The sequence below is a fragment of the Camelus ferus genome, chromosome 3 (assembly GCF_009834535.1).
Source record: "Camelus ferus isolate YT-003-E chromosome 3, BCGSAC_Cfer_1.0, whole genome shotgun sequence".
Lineage (NCBI taxonomy): Eukaryota > Metazoa > Chordata > Mammalia > Artiodactyla > Camelidae > Camelus > Camelus ferus.
This window is the reverse complement of record NC_045698.1, coordinates 48,548,662-48,576,277: the sequence shown is the minus strand read 5'-3', so window position 1 is coordinate 48,576,277 and position 27,616 is coordinate 48,548,662. Positions and strand designations below refer to the sequence as shown.

At 41.1% G+C, this 27,616-nt stretch overlaps 1 protein-coding gene across 4 annotated transcripts in view; it reads right to left on the bottom strand.

Annotated features, from left to right (window-relative positions):
- Positions 1 to 27,616, bottom strand: part of ARHGEF28 (Rho guanine nucleotide exchange factor 28) — a 276,813-nt gene that overhangs the window by 146,813 nt on the left and 102,384 nt on the right. For 3 of the 4 annotated variants that reach the window (XM_032474203.1, XM_032474193.1, XM_032474196.1), the window contains exons 3-4: positions 16,149 to 16,296; positions 13,409 to 13,702 (exon numbers count right to left, since the gene is read on the bottom strand). In XM_032474203.1, the coding sequence (XP_032330094.1) occupies positions 13,409 to 13,702; positions 16,149 to 16,296 (442 nt within the window). Of the gene's footprint in view, positions 1 to 13,408; positions 13,703 to 14,714; positions 14,731 to 16,148; positions 16,297 to 27,616 lie in introns of those variants that run through there. The other variant, XM_032474199.1, reaches the window with a different exon arrangement.

The following is a 27,616-nucleotide window of genomic DNA, read 5'->3' as shown; positions in this document are numbered from 1 at the left end:
AATAAATTTGTCCCTTCCTGCTTTGTTGGTACCAGGAGTTATCCGAACTAATGTAACGGAAACAGAATTACTAATAATTACTCTAATGGAAAACATTAAAAGGTGTGACCTGTAACATCCTTGGAACAAGATCCCCCAGACACAAAAAGGAACAGAGCAGGCTGGGACATTCAATAAACACTCCCGTCACAGCATGAAGTGGGCTTCATCTGCCCCAGACAGGGAAGGAGCCTCGAAGCCCATGCTGCTCACTCTGCCGCACCTCAGTGTCTCTGCCTGGAGAACGAGGCTGTCACATCAGAGACTCAAGGTCCTAGGAGTATTCATCCCCGCCCTGATTTTGGGGGATCAAGGATCCACAAAATACAGCACACACCAGGAGAGGCACAAGAGCAGGGATGGCCAGTTTGGTTGTCAGTAAGGAAAAGTGATGTTATGTACTGTCAGTCCAAATTTGGGACCATTATCATACCTACACAGGGGCCGACTAAGCCTTTAAGGTAGTAAGAAATTCAGGTTGGAAGACTGAAAAGGAACTCACATGCACTGCTAGAGGAAATGTAAACTGGCACGACCACTGTGGAAAACACAGTGGCACAATCTAACAAATTCTAAGAAACTAACGTCCTACAACCGAGCAATTCCACTCCTACAGATAAACCCGAGTGAAGACTACGCTTTGTATGCACCTGGAAACAGGCACAAAAATATAAAATGGTCAAAAATAGAAGGGATCTTAATGTCCACCAACAACAGAGTAAGTAGTAGCATAACCTAATCTTATGCTAGTATTCTAACACTAAAAATGAGTTACAGGCTGACAGAGAAGAAACTAAGAAATACAGTGTTGAGGGGGAATGTCACAAAAGAATACAGAGTATGTTAATTAATAAGAAGTTTTAAAAAGTGGAAACTAAGCCATGTTATTTAGGGATGCACAGGTAGTGAAACTCAAAGGAAAAGCAAGGCAGCGGCTGCTGTAACAGGCAGCGTAACACCTCTGATGGGAAAGACGTTGTCAATGCGACTGGGGAACAGTGAGGCGTGTTAGTACTTCTGGGGTCCAGTGATGTCTGTATGTCTCTCCCTCTCTCTCCCCATTCCCTCCACATAGTTGGGTTCAAGGCCCTCCCCAGAACAATTAAAATTAAAACTCTGCCGTGGGCCCCAAGCATCAACCTTTGCTAAAGATTCCCAAATGAAGGGAATCCAGGGTTGAGATCTGCTATTTTATTTTTTCCTCCTGAGGGAGGTAATTAGGTGTATGTATGTATGTATGTATGTATTTACTTATTTATTTATTTATTTATTTATTTACTCATTCATTCATTCATTTATTCACTTACTTATTTATTTATGGTGGGGGTAGTAATTTGGTTTATTTATTTATCAATGGAGGGGATTGAACCCAGGACCTCTTGTGTGCTAAGTACGCATTCTACCACTGAGCTATACCTTCCCCACTGAGATTTGCTACTTTTAATAAATAACCGGTTAACAAAATCTCTATCTATGCCTCCTTTTTATATCACTATCTCCCCAATCATCTCTTTAGATCTATTAGCTAAAAAAACCCACCCCTGAATAAGGCCAAAAAAAAGTTTGTGACTTTTATAAGTTATTTTTAATCTACATCACTTGCTGCTAAGCCAGGATATGGTTTTAAACACTGAGCAAAATATTAAAACTAAAATGTGATGGGGACAATAATCTAGAAGCCAAAGATACTTTTAAACAAGAAGTACTTTTCAGAAGTACTTTTACTTTGTAGGGTTTCTAATGTTTCATAACTCCTGAGTGGAGCCACTGAAGTGTATTCAACACTGTAAGTTTATGAACAAAACATAATTTTTAATTTATACAAATACAATCCATTAAAATAACTTCTACTCTGTTTCCAAAGCCACATATATATTCATGGAGGTCTCAGTTTGTGCACCATTTGGTGGATAAACACTGAATGAAACTACTACCATAGGCGTGGCCCCATGGACACAAAGTTGGGCATGATCCTTGTCTTTGGGAAGCATATAGCCAGCTCACTTTGGAACAAAATAAACATCTGGCCCATGAAATCCTGTCTGGTAAACTACAGCTCTAGGCTTAGACACAAAGAGTATGAACAGAAACAAGGAAACTATCTGAACTACAAGGAAATTGCTCCACAGGTTAGCCACCCTACATCATGATTGCAGCATGATTTGAAAATTTACAGACATTTGTAAAATATCAAAACTGATGAGCAAAAAGTAAAGAGAATGAAAAAATACTAGCAAAAATGTACATGGGGGGTAGAAGAGACTACTTGGCATGAACATCACACACAACCACTGGTATTTTCCGGGACTCTCAGTGAGAACGGGAGGAGAGGCTGTGCATTACCGCATCTTCCCTTTAGGGAGTCTGGTCAGGGCTCTGGTGTGTGTTTAGACAAACTGGCCTTCCACACAGAAGATCAGAGGTTGGTGAGTCTAGGATGGGAACTGAAAATATAAACACACTTGTAGGAAAGATATGGAAACAGGACGTCGCATGGAGCACAACACCAACATGGCAGGATCACAAAGCCCAAAGGCAGGAGAGGAGTGAAACAAGCTCATGGGTGGTTTCAGCACCTGAAACTTCTGTTCTGCATCAGGCACGTTCAAGACACTCAGGTTACAACAACCTCCAATGGAAAATCTGGGAAAACACCAACCACACAATCATTCCAGAAAATTCACAATGTGATACACGATACTGGAATGTACTTTGTGGATTTTGCATCTCATACAGGTTGGTTGTAGTTTACCTTGTGGAACTAGTGCTCAATCACTTGAAACACTAAAAAGTCCTTATCAGAACTCAAAGATGGCAATCCAATTTCTAGCCTTAACAATCTGGAGGCATTTCCAGACTGAATTATACAGTGTGGGCATCAACATAAGATATTGAGAATCCAGACACAAAACTGTATAGTGCAAAGGGAGCAGATTAAAGAGCTGAAAGATCTGGAGGTGGACACTTACTGGGATGGAGCTTGGGGAAGATTACTCAATTCTCAAGCTTTCAGTAGCTTGATCTGTAAAGGAAAGGACTATCTGCTCAGCCTAGTACCCAGGACTGTCAGGGGGGTGCTCATGAAAATAACACAGGGACAGGGTTCCCAAGAACTAACTGACGGGACTCACCAGTTGCACACATTTGTCTGATCGTTTTAATACAAAAATAGAATGAACAGTCACTAAATGGAAACGTGCATATGTGAAAGTAGTTTTCCTCTGGTTAAAATCATAATTTTAGGGAACTAGCCATCTGCTTAAGAGATGCCACAATTGCATCCATGTAAGACACCAGCTGTGCCATTAGGGCAAATGTGCTGCAGACCCAGGCCTTGGGCAGCAGGCGGTCATTCGGTGCTGTAAGCAGGAATTCTGTCATACCCTCTTGGCCAGCCTGTGCAATAGATTTTTCTCATTTGTTAATGTGTCTTCAAGGCTCTGAGTCACATCCACCAATCATTCATTCAGTAGATATTTGCTGACAGCCTCCTATGCACCAGGCAGTCTTCTGCTCTCCCCACACCCCACACGGGGGCCTGTGGAATTCCCAGGCAGTCTCCCAACTGACCTTCCCAGAACCCTGTTCTGTTTGGGAAACAAATGAAAACACATTGCAGTCTAATTTTATTAGTGACAAGCAGAAAAAGCATAGACTCATCATATCTTGGAAACAGCCTTCTTAAGCTTGCATTAGGAGTCCGAATTCAAGCACAACCAGGATACTGGCTGCACTGAAAGCCAGAGCACCAAGCCCAGACCAAGAAATATCAGCCTTTGTGGGTCTGAGCTACAACTTTACTGGGAGACCTTATCCTCTCCTTCCGCACAGAGGCAACTTCTCTCTGGTGAGAGGAGGAGGAGGTACATGGGATAAACCAAACAGGTAATCAGTATATAGACACAGCCTACCTGGGATGAGAGTAGGGGTGGAAGGCTGGGAAAGTTAACCAGAAGTCCAGGTGGCAGCCGCTGTGCATGAATGGAAATGCAGCACCACAAACACCTCTACTTCATTCCTGCTCAGTGCCCATGAGGACCGGGCCGTGGCAGTCCTTACCTCCATCTGACATTTATTAAGCAATTTATGTGCATTTCCTCATTTAATCCTGAGAGGCACTGCACAAGGCAGGGGCAGAAACTCACCTGCCCCATTTCCCTGGGACCAAAACTGAGGCTCAACACAATTGTGCAATTAACTGCCGAAGCTCACTCGGAGTAAATAGAGCATCAAGGACTTGAACGCAGGTTTCTCTTTCTCCAAAACTCAAGTTCCTACTATTACACCTCCTATCAGGCAAAGAAATAATCAGGTAAAAGAAGACAAATCCAAGAAGAGAAAGGCAGAAAAGACAGAACTTGAATAAATCAACAAACAGAGAGGAAAAGCAAGCAGAAGGAAACTAAGCCTCACCAATCCTAAGGGCCTGGCGTGTGCTCCACTCCAGATGTCGGCCTCATCTGTCTCCACACACACGTGGTCACAAACACACACACACCCTCTCATGATAAACCTGCAAAACCAAAGCTGCTACAGCCACAGATGTGGGGAAGAGAAAGTGGGCATGTGAAAATCACTACAAACTAAAAGCTAAGGCAGAATTACAGAAGATCTGGAGGGCACCTTACAGCCTCGTGCCCACATCAAGGCCTGTATCGGAAAGAGCCCAGGCAAGGCCCCGTAATGTTCACTGGGGCCAAGGGAAGGGGGTCTGCACCAGGACACAGGGTTGGCCATTTCCCTGAGACACCCCATCACTTCTGGCTCACAGCCCGCCCCTTCCCCAGGCCTCGCCCACCCATCTTCTTCAACCATCAGCCTTTTAGCCTCTAAGCACTGATAGATTTAAAACCAATGTTTCATTAATTTTTAAATAAAGTAGTGCAAGGGCAGCTGCCAGCATTCAAACTCTATGAAAGCAGTCCATAAGAAAGCAAAATCTTAACTTTTTTTACTCAAATATTAAGGGAATCCTTGGCTATGGTCACTTTCAAATTCCCTTTTAGTCTCCTGTGTGCAGCCGAAGCTGCCCCATGCACCCCAGCACATCTGAAGGGTTTCCAGAGGAGAAAAGCGAGGGATGGACACTGCCACCCAGAGGTAAATTTCAAAAGCTTCCACTGTCTTGAATCCTTTGGGAAACACATTAGGGAGTTTGAAAATAGAAGCTTCCACTTACATTCTTTTCCTTGAAAATTCTGAGAGGGAGAAAATAACCAGAAATAACCCAAATAGAACCCTATCCTCTATTTCTCAGGTGTGAGAGTAAATATATAACTCTCTATTCCAGTCTCAGGGCCATCGGTACCCTGTAAGAAGCTTCTTTTTAAAGACTTCAAGCTGCTTTTTCTCCCTTAGAATTTCATACCTTAAACAGAATGTGCTTAAGCAGAGTTTACTGACTTAACTGAAAAATAAGTCCAAATGATGTGACGGGGAAAAAACGTCCTTTTATTAAGAGTTCAATTCTTTATTAAACCCTTTACTGCCAGAAAACCTATTCCTTAAAAAATGAAAGCTAAAAAAAGGGATGGAAGATGGAGAAATCAGTTTTAGGTTAAGGGTTTTAAAACTTCACAAATGGCGCACATTTGTGTACGTGTGTATGGCTAAGTACTGTGAAACCATTGTACCCCCATTTACCATGGGATCTGTCTTTAAGAATACGGTCTCTAAACCATTAGCAGTCATCCAGCGGGTTACCTTAGCAACTGAAGGAATATAACACCAGCTTTAAATGTCAGAAGAGGGCTTGGTGATGTCTGCCTCAACAGATACTATCAGAAGTGCACACTGAGTGTGTACACAACTGCTTAAAAATGTCAAGGTTTCCAAGAAAAACATAAAACCAGAATTAGCTGATACTCATAATGCATTAATTTAAAAATCCCTTCAAAATTTAAAAAAAAAAGCCTTAAAACTTGTATTTTGTAACAGATCTGTCCTTTATGGGTTTCCTATCCACTGGTAGGACTTCAGCTGATGTTATTTCAAACTTTCTGTCTAGTACAAAGCTTTGGGGCAGAAAGACAAAGCTGACATTTCACACAGTCCGTGGGATGGCAAGCAAGCCTTCAAACTCAGTGTACCACCCCCTGGCTCATCAGACCTGGCGCACAGGTGGGGGTCAACCAACAGGGCCTTGCTGCTGAGCCTCGCTCTGTTTCCTCTGCTTTTATTTCTACAGCTGGCAAATTGCATTCAAGGATAAAAAACACCAGCCAAGGTGCGTTTCAGGTGTTAAACAAACCTTGCTTCATACTGGTTACAGATCTCTTTCCTCTATTCAAAGAAAGATAAGCACATACTCTCCTCCATCCAACACTGCTGGCCCACACAGTCCCTTCCCTCATTGCCTAGAAAGGTGATGTTTCCGGGCCTGTGCCTTGAAGCAAGATGTAGAGGTCACAGAAAAACTGGCAATGCCACTGAACCTTTGATAATAAGCTGTTAATTCTCACTTAATGGCTTCTTCTGCAGATAAGAAATATTATGATTGCTCTTTAAACTCCTTAAGGGAACACTAAACAATTAAGACACCTCTTAAGAGTCACTGGATAACCCCCAGTCTTATAAACTTTCTTCCTAAGTCCTTTTGGTCACCTGCATTTCTTTTCCTTTTCCCCCACTAGTTGTAAAATACAGAAAATCAGTCTCCTTCAATGGGAATTTATAAAGACCCCTTTAATAAAGCAGAGCATCATGCTAACCACCCTTTTTCTTAGCAGCAGCAGAACCTATCTATTAAATTTGTGGTCCTTGAGGTTTCTGCTTCTCCTTTAAGTCACTATTCATTACATTGTGACTTGCTTTTACACAGACAGATGCCACTTGGACTTGCCCTTACAATATGTATTCTGCAACTAACGCACCATTTCTCTAATTTCTGGATTCAAGGTTAATGTTATGGTTGCTATGACTCCACTGCTGTACTTGCAAGGAAAGGAGCATACTCTTGATCTGATCTTTGGAATTAATAATTAAAATCATGAATTCTCTAAGCCAGTCAGTGGGTCCTACCCATTCCACCCATTGGTTCTCTTTGGGGACAGCTCTCCAACCAACCATACATCTACAGAATGAGAAGCTGGCTCCCTAAACACACTGGCCGTGTTTACACCTAAGACAGCCCTGCAGAAAAGTTTCAAAAGCTCAGTTGGCTGACCCTACAAACTTCTTTCACTTATAGAATCAACTCTAAAGGCAGGAATAAAGTCTAACTCTTTAAACTTGGTAAAGCAATCAAACAGATAACATTTTCTTTGCTTTATTAAAAATGTTAATATATTTGCTCTACAGATTCAATTTGTGATGTCACCTTTCTTAAATGTTCTCACCACAAGAAAACAAATGGTAGTTACGTGATGGGAAGAAGGTGTTAATGCTATGGTGGTAATCATATGCAGTATATAAATGTATCAAATCAACACATTGCACACCTTAAACATACACAATGATATATGTCAATTATACCTTAATAAAGCTGGAAAAACCCAGGTTGTCCTGCCTTTAAAACTGGTATAATGAAGAGGGTCTATCTCTTCCACAACAAAGAACTTCCACCTATAAGGAGACTTTAAACATATGAAGTGCTTCTACCTAGAGAACTGCAAAAAAGGCCACATTCATTTTTCACTACAGAAATTTACTTTAGCAGAAAATGTGCTGAATCTGCACATTCTTGCTACATATTGGTTTGTAAGTGTAAATATAGGCTGTGAGAGAGACTTCATATGACTTTTTTTTTTTTTAAGTAAATGTGCTTTTTTCCCTTAAATCAGAAAGCATAACCAGGACAAGCTCTACCTAATTCCATAGGATGGGTAGGAGTTACTATGTTCCCCTGGGCAGCACCATCGCTCCTCTGAGATGGCATCTGTAGTCCCTGTGGGCTCTTTACTCACATGGCAGCCTCCGCACTGGTGATGGGAAGTCTGGTGCTTGCCAGCCATGTCAGGCTTCTGGACACACATGTGAAAGGAAGTAATCTGACTGAGCAGGAAGGGAAGACTTTAATTCAAGTTATCTGAGCACCAACAGAATAAAACAGAATATTTGATGCTAGTTAACCTAATTGTCAAAATTATGCCAATCTCTGAGAAAAGATTTCTGTCCAGAAAACAAACAAGCAAAAAATCCAAAGCAAAAGATAAATTAATCGTGTGATTTTATTGGACATAATATTACTACTCAAAGTTTTACTGTAAATGTGAGGTCCTGAGGCCTTGCAAAAGCTTTTATCATAAAAGCTATTTCACAGAAAGAATGGGTTTAATTTTATGAAATAGAAATCCAATTTTATTTATAGCACAAAATTAAATAAACAGGATATTTCCTTCCCTAGGACAATAACTGAGTTGCACTGTGAGTAATGATGTGAGTAACAAGCAGGGCCAAAGAAAGGCTCTGCTTTTCTTTACAATACACAGTACTCTGCTCAGACTCTGGCCCCTTCTACAGGCTCTCAGGCCCTGTTGATAACTCTCAGTAATTGAAAAGAAAGAAAAATGAGGGATATATTATAAAATGCACAGAAATACAATAATACTTCACAAGAAGACTTCCATCAGAATCTTTCACAACAAAATCATTACAGAAATCAATTAATACTCATTTCATAGCATCCTTTGTACCCACAAAAAAGTATAAATAAAGAATTTTAAGTAAATGTGAATAGTATGGTTTTAAATAGTTTTGGGATAGGTCTTAGGAGAAAGAATTACTAGGGAAAAAAAAACTGTTTTCCACTTACGATGCTATTACCATTAACACATGATAAACTCCAGTGGGCCACATGCCACAGTTCATTTGTTACCTTGCTATTATAATTTATCTGCCTCAAAGACAAGCAACACTAAATAAAACATATATGCTAGAAGAAGATGAACTGAGCACATAAGAGATTCTAAAGTGCTTAGATTAAAACTACAAAATTGAAGGGAAAAAACCAAGATTGTGACATAGGAGACTCCTGAATGTCCCTCCTCCCATGGAAATACCAAATGTACAGCTACACACAGAGCAATTCCCACTGAGAGCACTCCATTAACTAGCTGAGTGACTCCTACATAAAAGGTGAATGAGAAAATATCCACCTTGAAATAGGTAGGAAAGGCTGAGACACACTCTGGCCATAAACCCCACCCCCAGCACAGCACCATACAATCAGGAGGGGTGAAGGAGTGAAGGAGTTTCATTGTACATAGAGTATCCCAACTTTTAAGAGTCTCACCTGAGAGATGGGCTCCCAAAACACCCAGCTCTGAAAGTCAACAATGAGCCCCACAGGACTTTGGCAAATAAAGAAGCAGTTCTTGATGGGCACACAAGCATGCACCATGGCTATCTCCCCAGGGCTCAGTGTAGAGGGAGCAGGCAGAAAGCCCTCTACCAGTCTTTCCCTGGAAGAGATTTGATTGTTTACTTCATCAGCTGCTGCCTTGGGGGGCTAGCTTCTAACTAGCATGCAGCTAGGGGCTGGCTGTGACTCTCTAAGGAAGTCAGTTGGCAATTTTCCCACTTCCTTGGTCCAGCTCACTCCAACAATAAAGGCCAGGTCACGAGCCTCTCTCTAGAAGGAGCAGCTTTTATGGCTGCCACTGGTCCCCAGATCACCTGGCTTTGATAGCCAAAGGGGCGTGCATGCACAAGTCTCACAGGACCACTGTGGATGAAGAAGCAGCTGTTGATGTGTTTGCACAAAGCACTCGCTGCAACCATCCCCTCCAAGATTCTGCACAGAGGGAGCAAGCAAAAAACACCATCTCCCAGTCTTTCCCTAGAAGAGATCAGATTGCATACTATTCCATCTTATGCCTTCTAATCAGTCTGCATCTGGGTGCTGGCTGAGATCCTCCCCTTTAGGACATGGATGGGTCTTGGCACACACTCAACTACTGGGAGCCACTAAGAGCAAAGACAGCAACTTGAACTATCACAAAGGTTTAAGAGGCAACTAGGAGCTCAGGCTGGGCTGATTGATAAGGTTCGTCTATACAAGACTGGGAGAGATGTCTGTTTTATCTGATGCACAGAAAACAACACAGGGAGACAGGGAAATGAAGAAACAGAATAAGTTCCAAACCAAAGAACAAGATACATCTCCAGAAACTCATCTTAATGGAGATAAGTGACTTATCTGATAGGGGCTTCAAAGTAGCATAAAGATGCTCACTGAGGTCAGGACAGCAATGCACGAACAAAGTGAGAATTTCAAAAAAGAGACAGAAAATGTTTTAAAAGTACCAAATAGAAATCAATATTCAATAGAAGGGTTCAATGACAAACTAGGTCAAGTAGCAGAAAAAAATCAGTGAACTAGAAGACAGGAAGTGGAATTTATCAGCAACAATAACTAAGCATACACTCCCAGCAGGAAACTGTATGTATATGCTATTGTCAGTGCAAAGGTTGAAGATTAGGAAATATTAACTTACTTCTAAATTTTGGGGTGAAAAATAAACATAGCATATGGGTAACATAAATCCCAGTGTGGAGGCTCTTTGTTCACATGCAGTTATGAAGTTTCATAACTTTCAACAATTTGTTGTTTTGCAGAGGCACAGACTGAACCACTGCAGACTTCAAGCTGCTATGCTGAGGAAAAGGGCCCTGTCACTGACTTGCACCTGCCGCTCCATGAGCCTTTGAGGCTCTTTACTTATGGCCTTGAGTATGGTGACTAGTAAGAAATTATGAAAGCTTTATGTCTTCGTCAAAATGAGTCTGCCTTCAACATTCTTTGACATAAATTGCAGCAATATCTTTTTTTAATCTGTCTCCTAAGGTAATGGAAATAAAAACAAAAATAAACAAATGGGACCTAATTAAACTTAACAGCTTTTGCACCACAAAAGAAACTATAAACAAGATGAAAAGACAATCTATGGAATGGGAGAAAATATTTGCAAACAATGTGACATATGACAAGGGCTTAACTTTCAGTATATAAAAACAGCTCATACAGCTCACTATCACAAACACAAACAACCCAATCGCAAAATGGGCAGAAGATGTAAACAGAAATTTCTCCAAAGAAGACATACAAATGGCCAACAGGTACATAAAAAGCTGCTCAACATCACTATTTATTAGAAAAATGTAAATCAAAACTACAATGAAGTGTCACCTCACACCAATCGGAATGGTCATCATCAAAAAGTCTACAAATAATAAATGCTGGAGAGGGTGTGGAGAAAAAGAAACCCTCCTACACTGTTGTTGGGAATGTAAATTGGTGCAGCCGCTATGGAGATCAGTCTGGGGATCCCTTAAAAAACTAAAAATAGGGTTACCATATGATCCAGCAATCCCACTGCTGGGCGTATATCTGGAGAAAACTCTAACTTGAAAAGATACATGCACCCCAATGTTCATAGCAGCATTATTTACAATAGCCAACACATGGAAGCAACCTAAATGTCCATCGACAGATGACTGGATAAAAAAGATCTCATATATATATATAATGGAATATTACTCAGCCATAAAAAGAAATAACACCATCTGCAGCACAATGGATGGACCTAGAGATTATCATATCAAGTGAAGTAAGTCAGACAGAGAAAGACAAATATCATATGATATTGCTTATATGTAGAATCTTAAAAAAAAGATACAAATGAATTTATTTATGAAACAGAAACAGACTCAAAGACATAGAAAACAAACTTATGGTTACTAAAGGGGGGAGGGATAAATTAGTAGTATGTGATTAACATATACACACTACCATACATAAAATAGATAAAAAACAAAGGTTTATTATATAGCACAGGGAACTATATTCAACATCTTGTAATAAGCTATAATGGAAAAGAATCTGAAAAAGAATATATATACATATGTATAACTGAACCACTTTGCTGTGCACCTGGAACTAACACAACATTGTAAATCAACTGTACTTCAATTTAAAAAATAAGTCTGCCTTCTAAAATATAAAATACTCTCCAACATTATTGACAGAATTTGTTTTAAAAGCCAGGAGGCTTAAGTGAATCAAGTTCCTTATCCAGAAAACACATATATATACACACACACACACACATATATACGTGCATTTATATGTACATACATATGAATGAACATATGTACTACATGTGTGAATACACAAATGAATACATGTATGTATATACATATGAACAAAGTTCCTTAGCCAGAAAACATTTTTCCTCCTATATATGGGAGAATTACAACAGTGATATCTAGGATATGCAACTCCTTAAAGATCTCAGGATACACGCCTCATTCATTCAAATACTTCTTGAGCACACACTATGTGGCAAGCCCTTGGCTAGGTTCTTGGGGATAATGGTGAGCAGAACAGACACCACCCATTCCCTCAGGAAGCCCACCCCTTCATTCATGCCAATCAGCTACCCCACAGCTAAGCACAGCACATGGGAGTCGGGCATAGCTCAGTGCTGAACTAGGCTTGTGACTTCCAAGGTCTTAAGAAATAAGAAGCATCCTTAAGTGCCCAGGAGAGTTTTAGTATAACCCTGATTAAAGGAAAGAAATGGAGATCCCCTCTCATGACAAGTGCATTTAATCTTATCCATGATCGAATTTAAACCAATCTGTAACCAGAATTTATCAGGAAGCAGAAACTCCTAAAAATAGCACCACATAACCACAAAACTGAAGTCAAAACAAACAAACAAACAAACCCAGAAATAGTATATGCTTATATTCAATAAAATGCACAGCACCGTTTCTATCTTCAGTGAAATTGTTATTTGTAATCACCATAAGTAGCATCTATTGAACAGCGTAGTTTTGTGCACAGTATGAGCTTTTTACATACATCTATATCTCTGCTCATACACAGACACCAAATGGTTTTAGGAGTCTAATTAACGATACTAAGAGTCTATTTAGTAAACAAGGGGCATCCAGATGTAATTTCGAAAGTTAGTGTAATGCAGTAATATGAATGCTCTCGGTGACTGACATTTTCAAAGATGTCAATGTATTCATTACATTTCCCGCATAGCCACATTTCTTCTCAGTGGTCCACGGAGTTGACTGCCTGCTCTTCCTTGCTTGATGACTCTACCTGTTCGGAAACAGGGGACCAATATCCCCTTCTTACAACAAGAAAGCACACCACGGGAAGTGGAGCCACAGCCCAAAGCAGCTGGCCACAAAGGAAAAATCCTTCCATCCTTAAGGCAAAGCTCTTCACCTCCTGGAACAGAGCGGCGTCGACCAGCACAGAGATGAGTGGCTCAGGACCTCAGGGAACCCAGCCTGAGCAGTGCAAGGCTTGGGCCAAAAGTAGGCAGGAAAACCCACCCAGGGAAACAGGCAACAAATTGTAAAGCACAAAGAGAGCAGACACCTGAATTTTCTGGTAAGGACCCACCTTCAAGTGAAGAATTTCCCAAGACAGTCCACCCAGGAGGCAACTCCAGATGGGTCAGAGCCAGCACCAGCTCCTCGTCCAGAGCAGGCAATGCTCCCACCGTCAGGGCAAACGGGGTCAGCAAGGTCTGGTGGCTACTGGCTGTGAGGCGATGGGCTTGGGTGACCAGCAAACGAGCCAGCCTGCAAGCCATGTTGTCCACGTAGGTCACGCAGTCGGAGCCCATGGTCACTGGGGAGTAACCTTCCGAGCAGAGGCACACAGACACCGTCACCGTCTCCTGAAGCCTGTGGCCTGGACGACAAGACAGTGAACTGTTCACCCAGAGTCTGCAGAACATGCTCTCCCAGTGTCCAGTGTGTTAGCCCAAGCAAACCACATGCTCCCGGCGAGCAAGACAGAAAGAAAATGCAGCCAATTATCTTGAAATGCTGCCAAGCATGTGGGTCCAAATGAAAGTGGACCCCAGCTTCTTCCACTGACTCCTGAGTTTCAAACTACCTGTTATGAGCTCTGAGCATCTCAGTGCCTATTCTCCTGTCATTACCACTGTTATTTGGCTTAACTTCACCTTGTACTTCAACCCCAACCCTCACATTCAAGTTTGTTGTCTTAAAGGCTACTGCCCTTTCCTGCTCTGCATTCCCTTCTGAGTCATACATTTTTATATATTTATTTAGGTGCTAGTTTTATAAGATGGCACCAAAGTTACACAAGTTTACCCTAATTCCACAGAATTCTTCCGAATGTGACTGGAGTGGGTAAATACTACTCAACAGAAACATCACATATATTGTTCATTGCCCGCCTCCCCACTTGTGAGAATGGCTTCTCTGTCTTATACGTATTCTTAGTACTTCTGCTCGTGGGTGGTCACCTAATCCTGCTACCTGTCCCTCCTCCTTACACTCTTCTTTCATTTTGCCAAGGTTGGTGGACTTCTAACCAGGTACATTTTTCTGTTATCCTTTGCAGAATTTCCAGGAATTACTACCACCAAACCTCTGTGATTATGATAATCCGAGCTGGACAGAAGAAGGGTTAACATTCACCCACCACTGGCCCCCAGACAAACAGCTAATAGGTACAAATCGCCCTTACTCTGCCTTATTCTCCAAAGCCTTTCTCCAAAGGCTATGCTGCAAGGCTTCAAGGAACAAGAGCATCCCACGTTTGCTAGGCAAGAGCTGCTGCCACTTTCACATCGTCGCCTCTTTAAAGCAGTCTAACGGTACAGACGCAGAATGCAGCCCCCACCCGCAGACTAGACACGTCCAGTATCTCCTCAGAAATCTGTTGTACGTACTCTGGAAAGGTTGCCGTGGCAAAGTTGTAACCAGGGGAAATTTATGATCCAGAAATAGGGACTGTTCCTTGTCTACAGGGAAGTTGTTAAAATCAAAGAACCGTCTCTTCTAAGCAAACTACAGTATAATCAAAAAGATTTTCTTTGACACATGAGGAGTGGGAAGGAAGTATTCCCCTACATGCAAGTAAAGAAAAAGACAAAACAGATGTTTTGATGTTAGGAGTGGCACTTTAGTTAGTATTTTTATTCTTTCTCTATAAGAGGCTTGATAAAAGAGAGAAAACCAAGAAGCAGCCAAGATAAATGCAACAAAAACTATCAACATAAACACCAAAGCACAAGGCCAGGGCCAAGGAGACTGGCAGCCGGTATAACTCCATGCCGTTAACATGGTTTGACTTTGTTTTTCTTACAAGAACGGGAGTTACTGGGTCTGAGAGAGAACTGCTTAAAATCGTCCAAAGTCCCAGAAATTGCACAATAGACTGATTCAGTGTCCAAACCCAGGTAGGTCTGAAAGGTCTTTGTTATCGTTACAGTTCTCACTATGTCTGTGTTTGCAGGTTTACTGTCTTCCTTCTCCCCTGCATTCAACAGATATACTACAGATGCACTTCGAAACATTTTTCTTTTAAAAATGAGGCCAGTCTTACCTATTTAAAAAATTCCCTGTATATTTTAAGAGGTCTTGAAAGACCCACAAGTTAAAGAAAACTGACCAATCAACAAACAAGAACAAAAACCCTCCTTTCCTGCAGGTTATGACATCTTGATTATACCTTTAGGCTAGAGTTCGATGTCTCAGATGTACAGCCCACATGCCAACGAAAATACAAAACAACTGTATCCGAGAAGGGCTCATGGTAACATATTAATTTGTCATCTGTCCCTGTGGTACTTGAAGATATCAGGGAGAATTACAGGTTTTGGAATGTGAACATTTTATGGTGGGAAGAGAAAGTTCTGAAGCCTGAGATCCAGTAAGAAAGCATCTGGATGAACAGGGTGCCAAGGAAGGAACTCCAGCCACCAAAGGGAGCAAAGCAGAGAGAGGTTGCTAGACTGACCCCTGGAGAATGAGGAAGAGAGAATGAACTGTCAGATATCTCAGATCTGCCTCAACCATCCCAGGCAACAGCCCTGGGACCACAGAGGGTGATACTGAGACAGAGCATCTCCTCCACCGGACTGCATCCAAGGCACACCCAACCTGGAGAGTTAGGTCTATGTTGAGGCTGCTCAGGGGGCTGCAGACACACCTGGAAGAGCCTCAGACGTGGGATAATCCAGTGTGAGTGCCCTTCCTTACACACATACACACACTCACGCTCTCGCACACACATACACACTCACTCATACCCCTCCCACCTTGGAGCGCTGTGAAGATGCCAAAAGACATTTCCCAATTGCTCAATCAAGAGGACACCTCACCTGGAACACTGGATTGCAGAACATTATCCTCTGTGCGCTCTGCAATCACGACGTGTCTCTGACGAGATCCGTTATAAATAAAGTAAAACTCGGCATCTTTAGGAAGATAAACGTTTTTGCCAAATTTCGCATAGACCGTCATCTGCCCCTGGAAAAAAATGAGTAAGTCAGGGCATTGTCATACTTCCTTGTCCTGGCCCTAAGAAACCACAATAAAAAGGGCCCCAGTCCAAAACTGGGCCCTTTGTTATGCTCACGTCACATGGGTGAGCTCAAATACCAGGAACCCTCCTCCCAGCAACAATGTTTTGAACAACAGGGAGATGATTTCTGATATATTTAAGTATGGGTATCAGAGCTGGTTTGTTCTGTTTTTAAACTTGAAGAAGCTCAGCGCATACGGAAGAATTTTATTTACTAGATGTGTAAATATGATACTTTGTTGTCTTTTACCTTGTTTGAATTCCTACCTGATGGACATCATTGCCTATATTTATTTTTTCCTGTACCTGAGACACCACTATAGTATAAAACTTCAAAATAATTATTCTTAGCTATGGCCTGACTCTGTACTGGATCACAGGGGGTTGTAAGAATTTGAAATATTCACAAACATTGCCAAACAAATAGCACCACGCGATCCAACACTTGCTGTGCCTTTCCCGCTGCTGTTTGTCTTCTCTGAGAGATGTCCAAGTCCTCTGTCTCATTCAGCCTGACCTCAGGCTTTCTCTTGAAAGCTTCTGGTTGGCACAAAGCCCAGCTAAGTATCCTGGTCCCAAGGAGAGGAGCTGCCACCCTGGGTCACTGGGGCACACTCTGAGGAAGGAAGGAAGGAAGGAAGGAAGGAAGGAAGGAAGGAAGGAAGGAAGGAAAGAAGGAAGGCAGGCAGGCAGGCAGGCAGGTCGAGGGAGTGGGCAGCAGGCCAGTGCTCCCCGGGATGTTACCATCCAGAGGCGGTGTGTTGGGGCTCCTTCAGCAATGCTGCCACCAAGGTGGCCACAGTGGATGAGCCGGCCAGGTGGTCTTGGGACCCGGAGGACTCCAAGGATTCGGGACACTCCCTCCCCTCAAACACAAAAAGGCAATAGAACAGGGGCCTCCGGGGAGCAGGTGCATTCCACCCAGCCTGTGGGAGTGGCAGGGAAATGGAAACCAGGAGGTGGAAAGGGTCACCCACTTTGGAGGGCCTCCAGAGCTCAGCCCACTGTGGAAAAGCAGCTGGGCTTTTATGTGCTTGCCCTACAAAAACACACCCACTCTTCGAGAGCTCCTCACCCTGCGACAGGGGGAAAAAGTGAACACAGAGGAGTCTCCACAGTCTCCCTGACATATGCTGGCCTTTGCTGGGTGTTAGTGTAAAATACCAAGAGTTAGGCCAGCCAGGACCAGAAACAAGATCAGTGCGGACCTCCTCTTTCCCGTAATCACATGGTTATTTCATCTAAAATTCTAGAAACGAAAAGGCTATGTTTTCCTAGTTTTCTAGATGGTTTGCAATCATCACACACATGAAACATCATCTTGAACCATGAACAGGTATAAATACAAAGTGTGGAGCTCTGAAAAAAAACCACTAGCTCACAATTTTGAATTAGACTTTCTCTGTGTGTGAGCAGGTGTGTGAGCACACATGCACACACACCACACACACACAATCAATAGAAAGTAACATGCCAGGAAAAATCCACTATGCAATAGCTTCAAAAAAAAAGTTCAGAAAGAGGATCTGAAAAGCAAAAAAACAACAAATGTCTGAAATGACAGAGAAGAAACTTAGACGAAATTCCATTTCCTAAAAAAGGAAGACAAGCTTGCTTTAGTCACATTCCTGGTTTCTAAAGAGACTATTGATTATCCATAGACAGAACCTGGACTGACCTGTTGGTGATACTTTTTTTAATGTTAGAAAATAAATTATATAAGCAGACCAAATTTTTTCACAGATCACAAGGATATCTAATCCGTATCTATTCAAAACAACGATCATATTACTATTTTATTTGGTAGGTGAACTAGGACAATGACTAATGAAAGAGTTTAATTGCAACCCTTTCCAATGCAACACAACCCCAAACAGTACAGTTTCACAATTCAGTTATGCCTCCCTTTCAAGATCACACTGTGCTGTACATTGGTCAAAAGATAAACATTCATGTCAGAAATGGCATGTCCATTAAAGAGAGGTGCCCAGCAGTCCTAGCACTAAGAGTAATATTCAGCACTAAGAGGAGTCGCTCACTTGCTAATCACGGAGATCAGGAAGCTGCGGCGAAGAGTGTCACAGGAGAAGGACGGAGGGGTGTTACAGAAACCAACAGAGAGACCCAATGAGATGGAAAGGGACTGGGAGGCGTGGAGGGGGACGTGGCAGGAGAGGAAGACTGGGAAAGAAAATACGCATGGAAAAGAACATGAACATTTTCATTAAGAAAAGTTAGACAAAGCTCGAAGGAGACTTAGATAAAGCTACAAAGAAGGCCAGCGGGAGGAACGGGCTTCTACAAATGTGCTGAGGGACACGTACAGCATAAATAGCAAGACAGCCGCCGGTGATAATTTTTGACTAAGATTGAGGACTTTCTAATCACTGTGGCCACTCAAAATCTACTTTTCTTAAAAGGCCACTAATTTTATTGATGGCAAAGATAAATTCCAATTTACAGAATTCCAGTGTGCCTCCGTCCCTTCCCCATCTGGAGTCAACTGCATACTTTGTTTTAGGCCACTGAAAACTATAAACTTTTGTAAAGTGAATGTTGGCATCAATATTGAAATCACTCTTCTTCTACACAAAACAAAAAACAAGAGATGTGCTACCACCTTTCTATCAATTCACCGTATCCCAAGTTAAAAAACCACTCGGCTATTTTACTGAAACTTCTGGAAACAATAAGAGGTATAATATTATCTTCCCAAATTATCTTCCCAAATTAATCTATAGATTTAATATACTCTAATCAAAATCCAAACCAAATTTGTCAAATGAAACTCAACAAGCATATTCTAAAGTTCATCTGGAAGAGTCAACTCACAAGACTAGAAACAAAAGTTTTGAGAAAGAGAATAATGTTTTGAGCTGTGGGGGAGGGATCACAACTTGCCCCTGTCAGGGAAATTAAGTAATAATAAAGGCGGCATTTCAAATCAGTGGGGAAAGAATGAACTACTCAATAAATCATTCTGAAACAGCAGCTGTCCATTAAGGGCAAAAAAAATTCTTCACACCAAATACTTAAATTCCCAATTAATTCAATATTGAACATAATCCATAAGTGCATAAAATTAGAAAATTGTCTTGAACTTTTCATTATTGAACAAAAGACAACAATTAAAGATACCTAAATTTCATATATTCTGACACCACCCTAATTTATCAAACTTTTTTTTTCCATTTCCTTCTAGTTTTTGTTCAATGCACAGCTAATTATTACATAACCATACTCATGGCATAGCCACATGTACAGTTGTGTTCTTCTCTCTTCTATCAAAAGCATTTTTCATGCTTCCGGGAGAAGATGGCGGAATACGCTCGCAGGTCACCCTCTCCCACAAATACACCAAGACCCACATCTACAGACCCACTCAGCCAACCAGAGCACCTGTGGAACTCCGACAGAACATCGCCCTCTTCAAAAGATAAAGACGCCAAAAATCTGGTAGGAGAAAAGGAAAAAAGAAAGAACAAAAGGCAAAGCAGCGCGGGACGGGTCCCGCGGGGAGGGAGCGGCAAAGGAGGACTGGCGCTCGCTCGCTGGGTCTCCCCTCTCCAACTGAGAGGCCAGCGGGACGGAGGGGGAGGCTCCGAGGCTCGGATCTGTACAGAGCAGCCCCTGACTAACAGAACTAAGTTAAACGGGCATAGAGCGTCCCCCCGGACACCCAGCCTGAAACGCGGGCCGGCAGCCGCGGGCAAGGCCAGGCTGCACAAGCCGGGCGGAGGACTGAAGTGGCTGCACGGAGGCAGCCCCGGGTGAACGCAAGGGGCTGCGCGCCGTGGCTGTGGGTGCACAGGGCAGAACAACCTGGGCCCTCCATAAAACAGCAAGGTTGATGTGCTCTCCGGGGAAGGGTGCACACCCCCATCTCTGAAAACCCGCGGAAAGTTTTCGGGGGAAGAGAGGCGGGGCTCAGGCACAGCCGCCACATCCTCGGTGCTGGGCACCCAGGCGGGGGCGGGAGCGAAACCTGCATCCGCACTGAAGGGCTTAGCAGCCTCAAAGGCCAGACTGAGACTGGCCTGCAGCCCAGGGCAGATAGGATCCTTCCATCCTGGTCCCTCAGAGAACTTGCTCCACAAAGACAAACAAGGAGCTGGGTTTTGGCTCGGAGCAGGGACAGGGCTGTCCCTCGGTCTTCCCTGAGCCCACCCGCGGAGCGCCGACCAGGGCGGAGCGCGCAGCCGCACAGAAAGCGGAGCTACCGGCGGCGCAGGTAGAGGGAGAGCGCCCCCCCCCCCCCCCCCGCCTTTCGGGCAGGAACAGAGCCCCTGACCGAGGTGCTGGGAGGGGGCACGACCCGCCCTCCTACCTGGCCAGTCTGCAACATCTGACTGCGGCATCCGGAGGGGCAGCGACCCACCCGCCCACAGCAGAGAGCTGCACCTGACCCAGTGTTAGGAGGAGGCGCGATCTGCTTGCCCACAGGTGCTGGGAGCAGCACAGAAGAGGGCGCCAACGGAGGGCCTCTGAAAACAGCAAGCTGAGCTTCCAAAACAGGATGAAGACAGAAAGACTTCACATTAAAAGCACACAGACTCTAGGAGAACACCAACAAACCCCCCCCCCTTTTTTTTTTAAATCTGTTTTTACCTGTTCTATTTTCTATTACTTTCTAAATCTTTACTTCTTAATTCATTTCTATTTCTCTTGGGTTTTGATGTCCTGCTATTGATTAGACACAGGTTTCAAATACATCTATTCATCTCCCCCCCCCCTTTTTTGTAAAGGTTTTAAAAGGACGTCTCAACCCGATTAATACTCTGCTTCAACTCACTCTTCTATTATTCATTATACACTGTTTTCAAACTCTCTTTCTCCCTTCTTTTAAAATTCTTTCTCTCTCTCTCTTATTTTTTTTTCTTTTTTTCCTAAGTTCTATTCCTAAATATGCATCAGATAGATAAAATCCTTAAGGACCAAAATAAACAACTGATACTCCATAAACCACAGTGCCAAAGAGGTATGAGCAAGATGAAGAAGCAGAAAAACCTTTCCCAATTAAAAGAACAAGAGAAATCCCCTGAAAGAAAGATGAACGAAATAGATATCGATAGCCTACTAGATCAAGATTTCAAAAAAGGAGTGATCGAATTGCTGAAGGAATTAAAAGAGATAGTGTTTAGAGATATAAAATATGTCAAAAATGAAATTGAAGCTATAAAGAAGAGCCAAGTAGAATGGGTAAACTCATTGACAGAGATGAGGAATGATCTAATAGCTGTGCAAAGCCGACTAGATAATGCAGAGGAACGAATTAGTGATCTAGAAGACAGGGCAATAGAAAGCACCCATTCAGAAGAACTACAAGATAAGCAAATAAAAAATAATGAAAATAGCATAAGGGACCTATGGGATAATATAAAGCGTCCCCATCTTCGCATAATAGGGGTCCCAGAAGGAGAAGAAAGATCAAAGGGGATTGAAAAGGTTTTTGAAGAAATCATGACTGAAAACTTCCCAAACTTAAAGAAGGAATCAGATATCAGTACAGGAAGCTCAGAGGGTCCCAAACAGGAAGAACCCAAATAGACCCACACCAAGACATATCATAATCAAGATGGCCAGAGTCAAGGATAAAGAAATGATTCTAAAGGCAGCAAGAGAAAAGCAAAGAGTAAGTTACAAGGGAACCCCCATAAGGCTCTCAGCTGATTTCTCTACACAAACACTACAGGCCAGAAGGGAGTGGCAAGATATATTCAAAGCCCTGAATGAAAAAAAGATGCAGCCTAGGATCCTTTATCCAGCAAGGCTATCCTTGAGGATAGAAGGAGAAATAAAGAGTTTCACAGACAAAAAAAAAAAAAAAAGCTGCAGGAGTTTAGCAACACTAAACCCATGCTAAAAGAAATATTGAAAGGGCTATTCTAAATAGAAAAGCAGCAGGATGCTACAGAAATGAGAAACACACAACTGGAAAGGTAATAACTCATGAATTACAAATAAAGTAAACATGAAATTATAAAAGAAGACATACAAATCACTGAGAGTGGGAGAGGGAGGCAGGGAAATATAGAATATTTTTTTCTTTCTTTTTTAATTTTTTTAACAGTAGGATGGGTTTCAGATCATGTTACTATCAGTTTAATAAAAACAGTTATAGTAATGGGTTGACAGATTTACAAAAAAGGGTAACCACAAGCCAAAAATTTACAAAGGAGTCACAAAAATTAAATAAAATCCATGATAATACAAAGGAAAATTACCAAACCACAAAAGGAAGAAGAAAGGAACAAAGAGGATATACCAATTCAACTGCAAAGATAAGTTCAAAATGGCAATAAACACACATCTATCATTAATTACTGTAAATGTTAATGGACTAAATGCTCCAGTCAAAAGACACAGAGTGGCAGACTGGATAATAAAGCAAGAACCTTCAATATGCTACATACAAGAGACCCACTTTAGGGAGAAGGACACATATAGATTGAGAGTGAAAGGATGGAAAAGGATATTCCATGCAAATGGAAAAGCCAAAAAAGCAGGTGTTGCAGTACTGATTTCAGACAAAATAGACTTTAAAACAAAGGCCATAAAGAAAGATAAAGAAGGACATTTTATAATGATTAAAGGAGTGATACAAGATGAGGATATTACACTCGTTAATATATATGCACCCAATATAGGAGCACCTACAAGTACATACAAGAATTACTAACAGAGATAAAGGGGGATATTGATGGGAATACAATCATAGTTGGAGATTTTAACACTGCATTAACATCACTAGACAGATCTTCCAGACAGAAAATAAACAAGGCAACAGAGAAATTAAATACTACAATAGAAAAACTAGATTTGGTGGATATTTTCAGAGCATTACACCCCCCAAAAATAGGATATACATTCTTTTCAAGTGCACATGGAACATTTTCCAGGATCGATCATGTACTTGGGCACAAAAGAAACCTCAACAATTTTAAGAAGATAGAAATTATCTCAAGCATCTTTACTGACCACAATGCCATGAAACTGGAAATCAACAACAGAGAAACAAAGGAGAAAAAAAGGAAAGCATGGAGATTAAACAATATGTTATTGAAAAAACAATGGATCAATGAGGAAATCAAAGCTGAAATTAAAAAATACCTTGAGACAAATGATAATGAAAGCACAACCACTCAAAACCTATGGGACACAGCAAAGGCAGTGCTAAGAGGGAAGTTTATAGCGATACAGGCCTTCCTCAAAAAAGAAGAACAATCTCAAATAAACAATTTAACCCACCACCTGAATGAATTAGAAAAAGAAGAACAAAAAGCCCCAAAAAGCAGCAGAAGGAAGGAAATAATAAAGATCAGAGGGGAATTAAATACAATAGAGATTAACAAGACCATAGAAAAAATCAACCAAACCAAAAGCTGGTTTTTTGAAAAAGTAAATAAAATTGACAAACCTCTGGCCAAACTCACAAAGAAGAAAAAAGAGAGAGCACAAATTAGCAAAATAAGAAAGGAAAATGGAGAAATTACAACAAACAAAATAGAAATACAGAATATCATACGAGAATATTATGAAAAACTATATGGAACCAAACTGGATAACCTAGAGGAGATGGACAAGTTTCTGGAAACATACTGTCCACCAAAACTGAATCAAGAAGAATCTGAACACTTGAACAATCCGATCACTAGAAAGGAAATAGAAATAGCAATTAAAAACCTCCCTACAAATAAAAGTCCAGGACCGGACGGCTTCACCGGGGAATTCTACCAAACATACAAAGAAGAACTCATACCAGTCCTTCTCAAACTCTTCCAGACGATTGAAAAGTAGGGATTACTCCCAAACTCATTCTATGAAGCCACCATCACCCTGATACCAAAACCAGGCAAAGACACTACAAAAAAAGAGAATTATAGGCCAATATCACTGATGAACATAGACGCCAAAATCCTCACCAAAATTTTAGCAAATAGAATCCAACAACACATAAAAAAGATTATACATCATGACCAAGTGGGGTTCATCCCAGGGACACAAGGCTGGTTCAACATACGCAAATCAATCAGTGTAATACATCACATCAACAAGAGAAAGGACAAAAACCACATGATCATCTCAATCGATGCAGAAAAAGCATTTGATAAAATTCAACACCCATTTATGATAAAAACTCTCGCCAAAGTGGGTATAGAGGGAACATATCTCAACATAATAAAAGCTATATATGACAAACCTACAGCCAGCATAGTACTCAACGATGAAAAACTCAAAAGCTTCCCACTAAAATCCGGGACAAGACAAGGATGCCCACTATCACCACTCCTATTCAACATAGTCCTGGAAGTCCTAGCCACAGCAGTCAGGCAAGAGAAAGAAATAAAAGGGATCCACATTGGAAAAGAAGAGGTAAAAGTGTCATTATATGCTGATGACATGTTACCATATATAGAAAACCCTAAAAGGTCCACACAAAAGCTACTAGAGCTGATTGAAGAATTCAGCAAGGTAGCAGGTTACAAAATTAACGTTCAAAAATCAGTTGCATTTCTTTACACTAATGATAAATCAACAGAAGAAGAAAGTAAAGAAACAATCCCCTTTAAAATAGCACCCAAAGTAATAAAATATCTGGGAATAAATCTAACCAAGGAGGTGAAAGAATTATACACAGAAAACTATAAACCATTGATGAAGGAAATTAAAGAAGACTTTAAAAAATGGAAAGATATTCCATGCTCTTGGATTGGAAGAATCAATATTGTTAAAATGGTCACACTGCCCAAGGCAATCTACAGATTTAATGCAATCCCTATCCAATTACCCAGGACATATTTCACAGAACTAGAAAAAATCATAATAAAATTCATATGGAACCATCAAAGACCTAGAATTGCCAAAGCATTATTGAAGAAAAAGAAAGAGGCTGGAGGAATAACTCTCCCAGACTTCAGACAATACTATAGAGCTACAGTCATCAAGACAGCATGGTATTGGTACCAAAACAGACATATAGACCAATGGAACAGAATAGAGAGCCCAGAAATGAACCCACAAACTTTTGGTCAACTCATCTTTGACAAAGGAGGCAAGAATATACATTGGAATAAAGACAGTCTCTTCAGCAAATGGTGTTGGGAAGACTGGACAGCAGCATGTAAAACAATGAAGCTAGAACACTCCCTTACACCATATACAAAAATCAACTCAAAATGGATTAAAGACTTAAACATAAGACAAGATACAATAAACCTCCTAGAGGAAAACATAGGCAAAACATTATCTGACATACATTTCAAAAATTTTCTCCTAGAAAAAATAAAAGCAAGAATAAACAAATGGGACCTAATGAAACTTACAAGCTTCTGCACAGCAAAGGAAACCAGAAATAAAACAAGAAGAAAACCTACGGAATGGGAGAAAATTTTTGCAAGTGAAACCGACAAAGGCTTGATCTCCAGAATATGTAAGCAGCTCATACGACTCAATAAGAAAAAAATAAACAACCCAATCCAAAAATGGGCAGAAGACCTAAACAAGCAATTCTCCAAGGAAGACATACAAATGATCAAAAAGCACATGAAAAAATGCTCAATATCACTAATTATCAGAGAAATGCAAACCAAAACTACAATGAGGTATCACCTCACACCAGTCAGAATGGCCGTCATTCAAAAATCCACAAATGACAAATGCTGGAGAGGCTGTGGAGAAAGGGGAACCCTCCTACACTGCTGGTGGGGATGCAGTTTGGTGCAGCCACTGTGGAAAACAGTGTGGAGATTCCTCAAAAGACTAGGAATAGACTTACCATATGACCCAGGAATCCCACTCCTGGCTTGTATCCAGAAGGAAATCTACTTCAGGATGACACCTGCACCCCAATGTTCATAGCAGCACTATTTACAATAGCCAAAACATGGAAACAGCCTAAATGTCCATCAACAGGTGACTGGATAAAGAAGAGGTGGTATATTTATACAATGGAATACTACTCAGCCATAAAAACCGACAACATAATGCCATTTGCAGCAACATGGATGCTCCTGGAGAATGTCATTCTAAGTGAAGTAAGCCAGAAAGAGAAAGAAAAATACCATATGAGATCGCTCATATGTGGAATCTAAAAAACAAAAACAAAAACAAACAAACAAACAAAAACAAAGCGTAAATAAAGGACAGAAATAGACTCACAGACAGAGAATACAGACTTGTGGTTACCAGGGGGGTGGAGGGTGGGAAGGGATAGACTGGGATTTCAAAATTGCAGAATAGACTACACTGTATAGCACAGGGAAATATACACAAAATGTTATGATAACTCACAGAGAAAAAAATGTGACAATGAGTGTGTATATGTCCATGAATAACTGAAAAATTGTGCTGAACACTGGAATTTGACACAACATTGTAAAATGATTATAAATCAATAAAAAATGTTAAAAAAAAAAAAAAGCATTTTTCCATGCTGTTACAATTTTTGGCACCATTTTCAATTGCATTCCATGAAAGATTTGATGTTCCATAACTTAACTTAATCATTCCTCTACTGTTGTACATGTAGAGCATTTCTAGCTTAACATTGTAAAAAATACAATAAATATTTTCATGTATATTGTTTTTATACTTTAAATTACTTTTTTAGAATAAAATTCAAGAAATGAGGCCAAGAAGGGCACAATTGTCACAATTGTGAGACTGCTTTCCAAAAATGTGTCAACTTGCGTCACTACCTGCGCTGGTTGGTCAAGAGTATCATTTTTATCCCAACTTTGCCAAAACTTTCTTTTTTATTGTTTCCCAAGTTAACATTTAATAAACGTTTCTTCACTGATTAATTCATATTTTTCCATTGCCACTGAAATGTATTGCCTACTTTTATAAAAGCCTATTACTAAATGGTGTCCGCATTGTTAGTTGGCCTGATTAAATTTTGATTTAAGGAACTCTAATCTTCCCTTTCTATTCACATTTAAATTCACCTTTGCCTTCAGGAGGTCAAAATTTTCACTTTCCCTAATGAATCAATTGAGAGCAATATCAAAATGATCCCCTTCCCCTTCTGACGAGTGAATGTGTACCACCTACTACTCATGACCAAATAAAAAGCACTCAAACACTCAGGTAAGACCACTGAAGGCCAGGTAACTCGGACAACAGAAGTAACAAAGTGTACGCAAAGGAGAAAAACGTAACTAAGCATAATCACACTGAGTACTCTCAATATAAGCACAAACAAAAACATCATGCGTATTAAACCAACATTTTCTTTTTACTATCAAGCATCCCCCTAGAGAAATT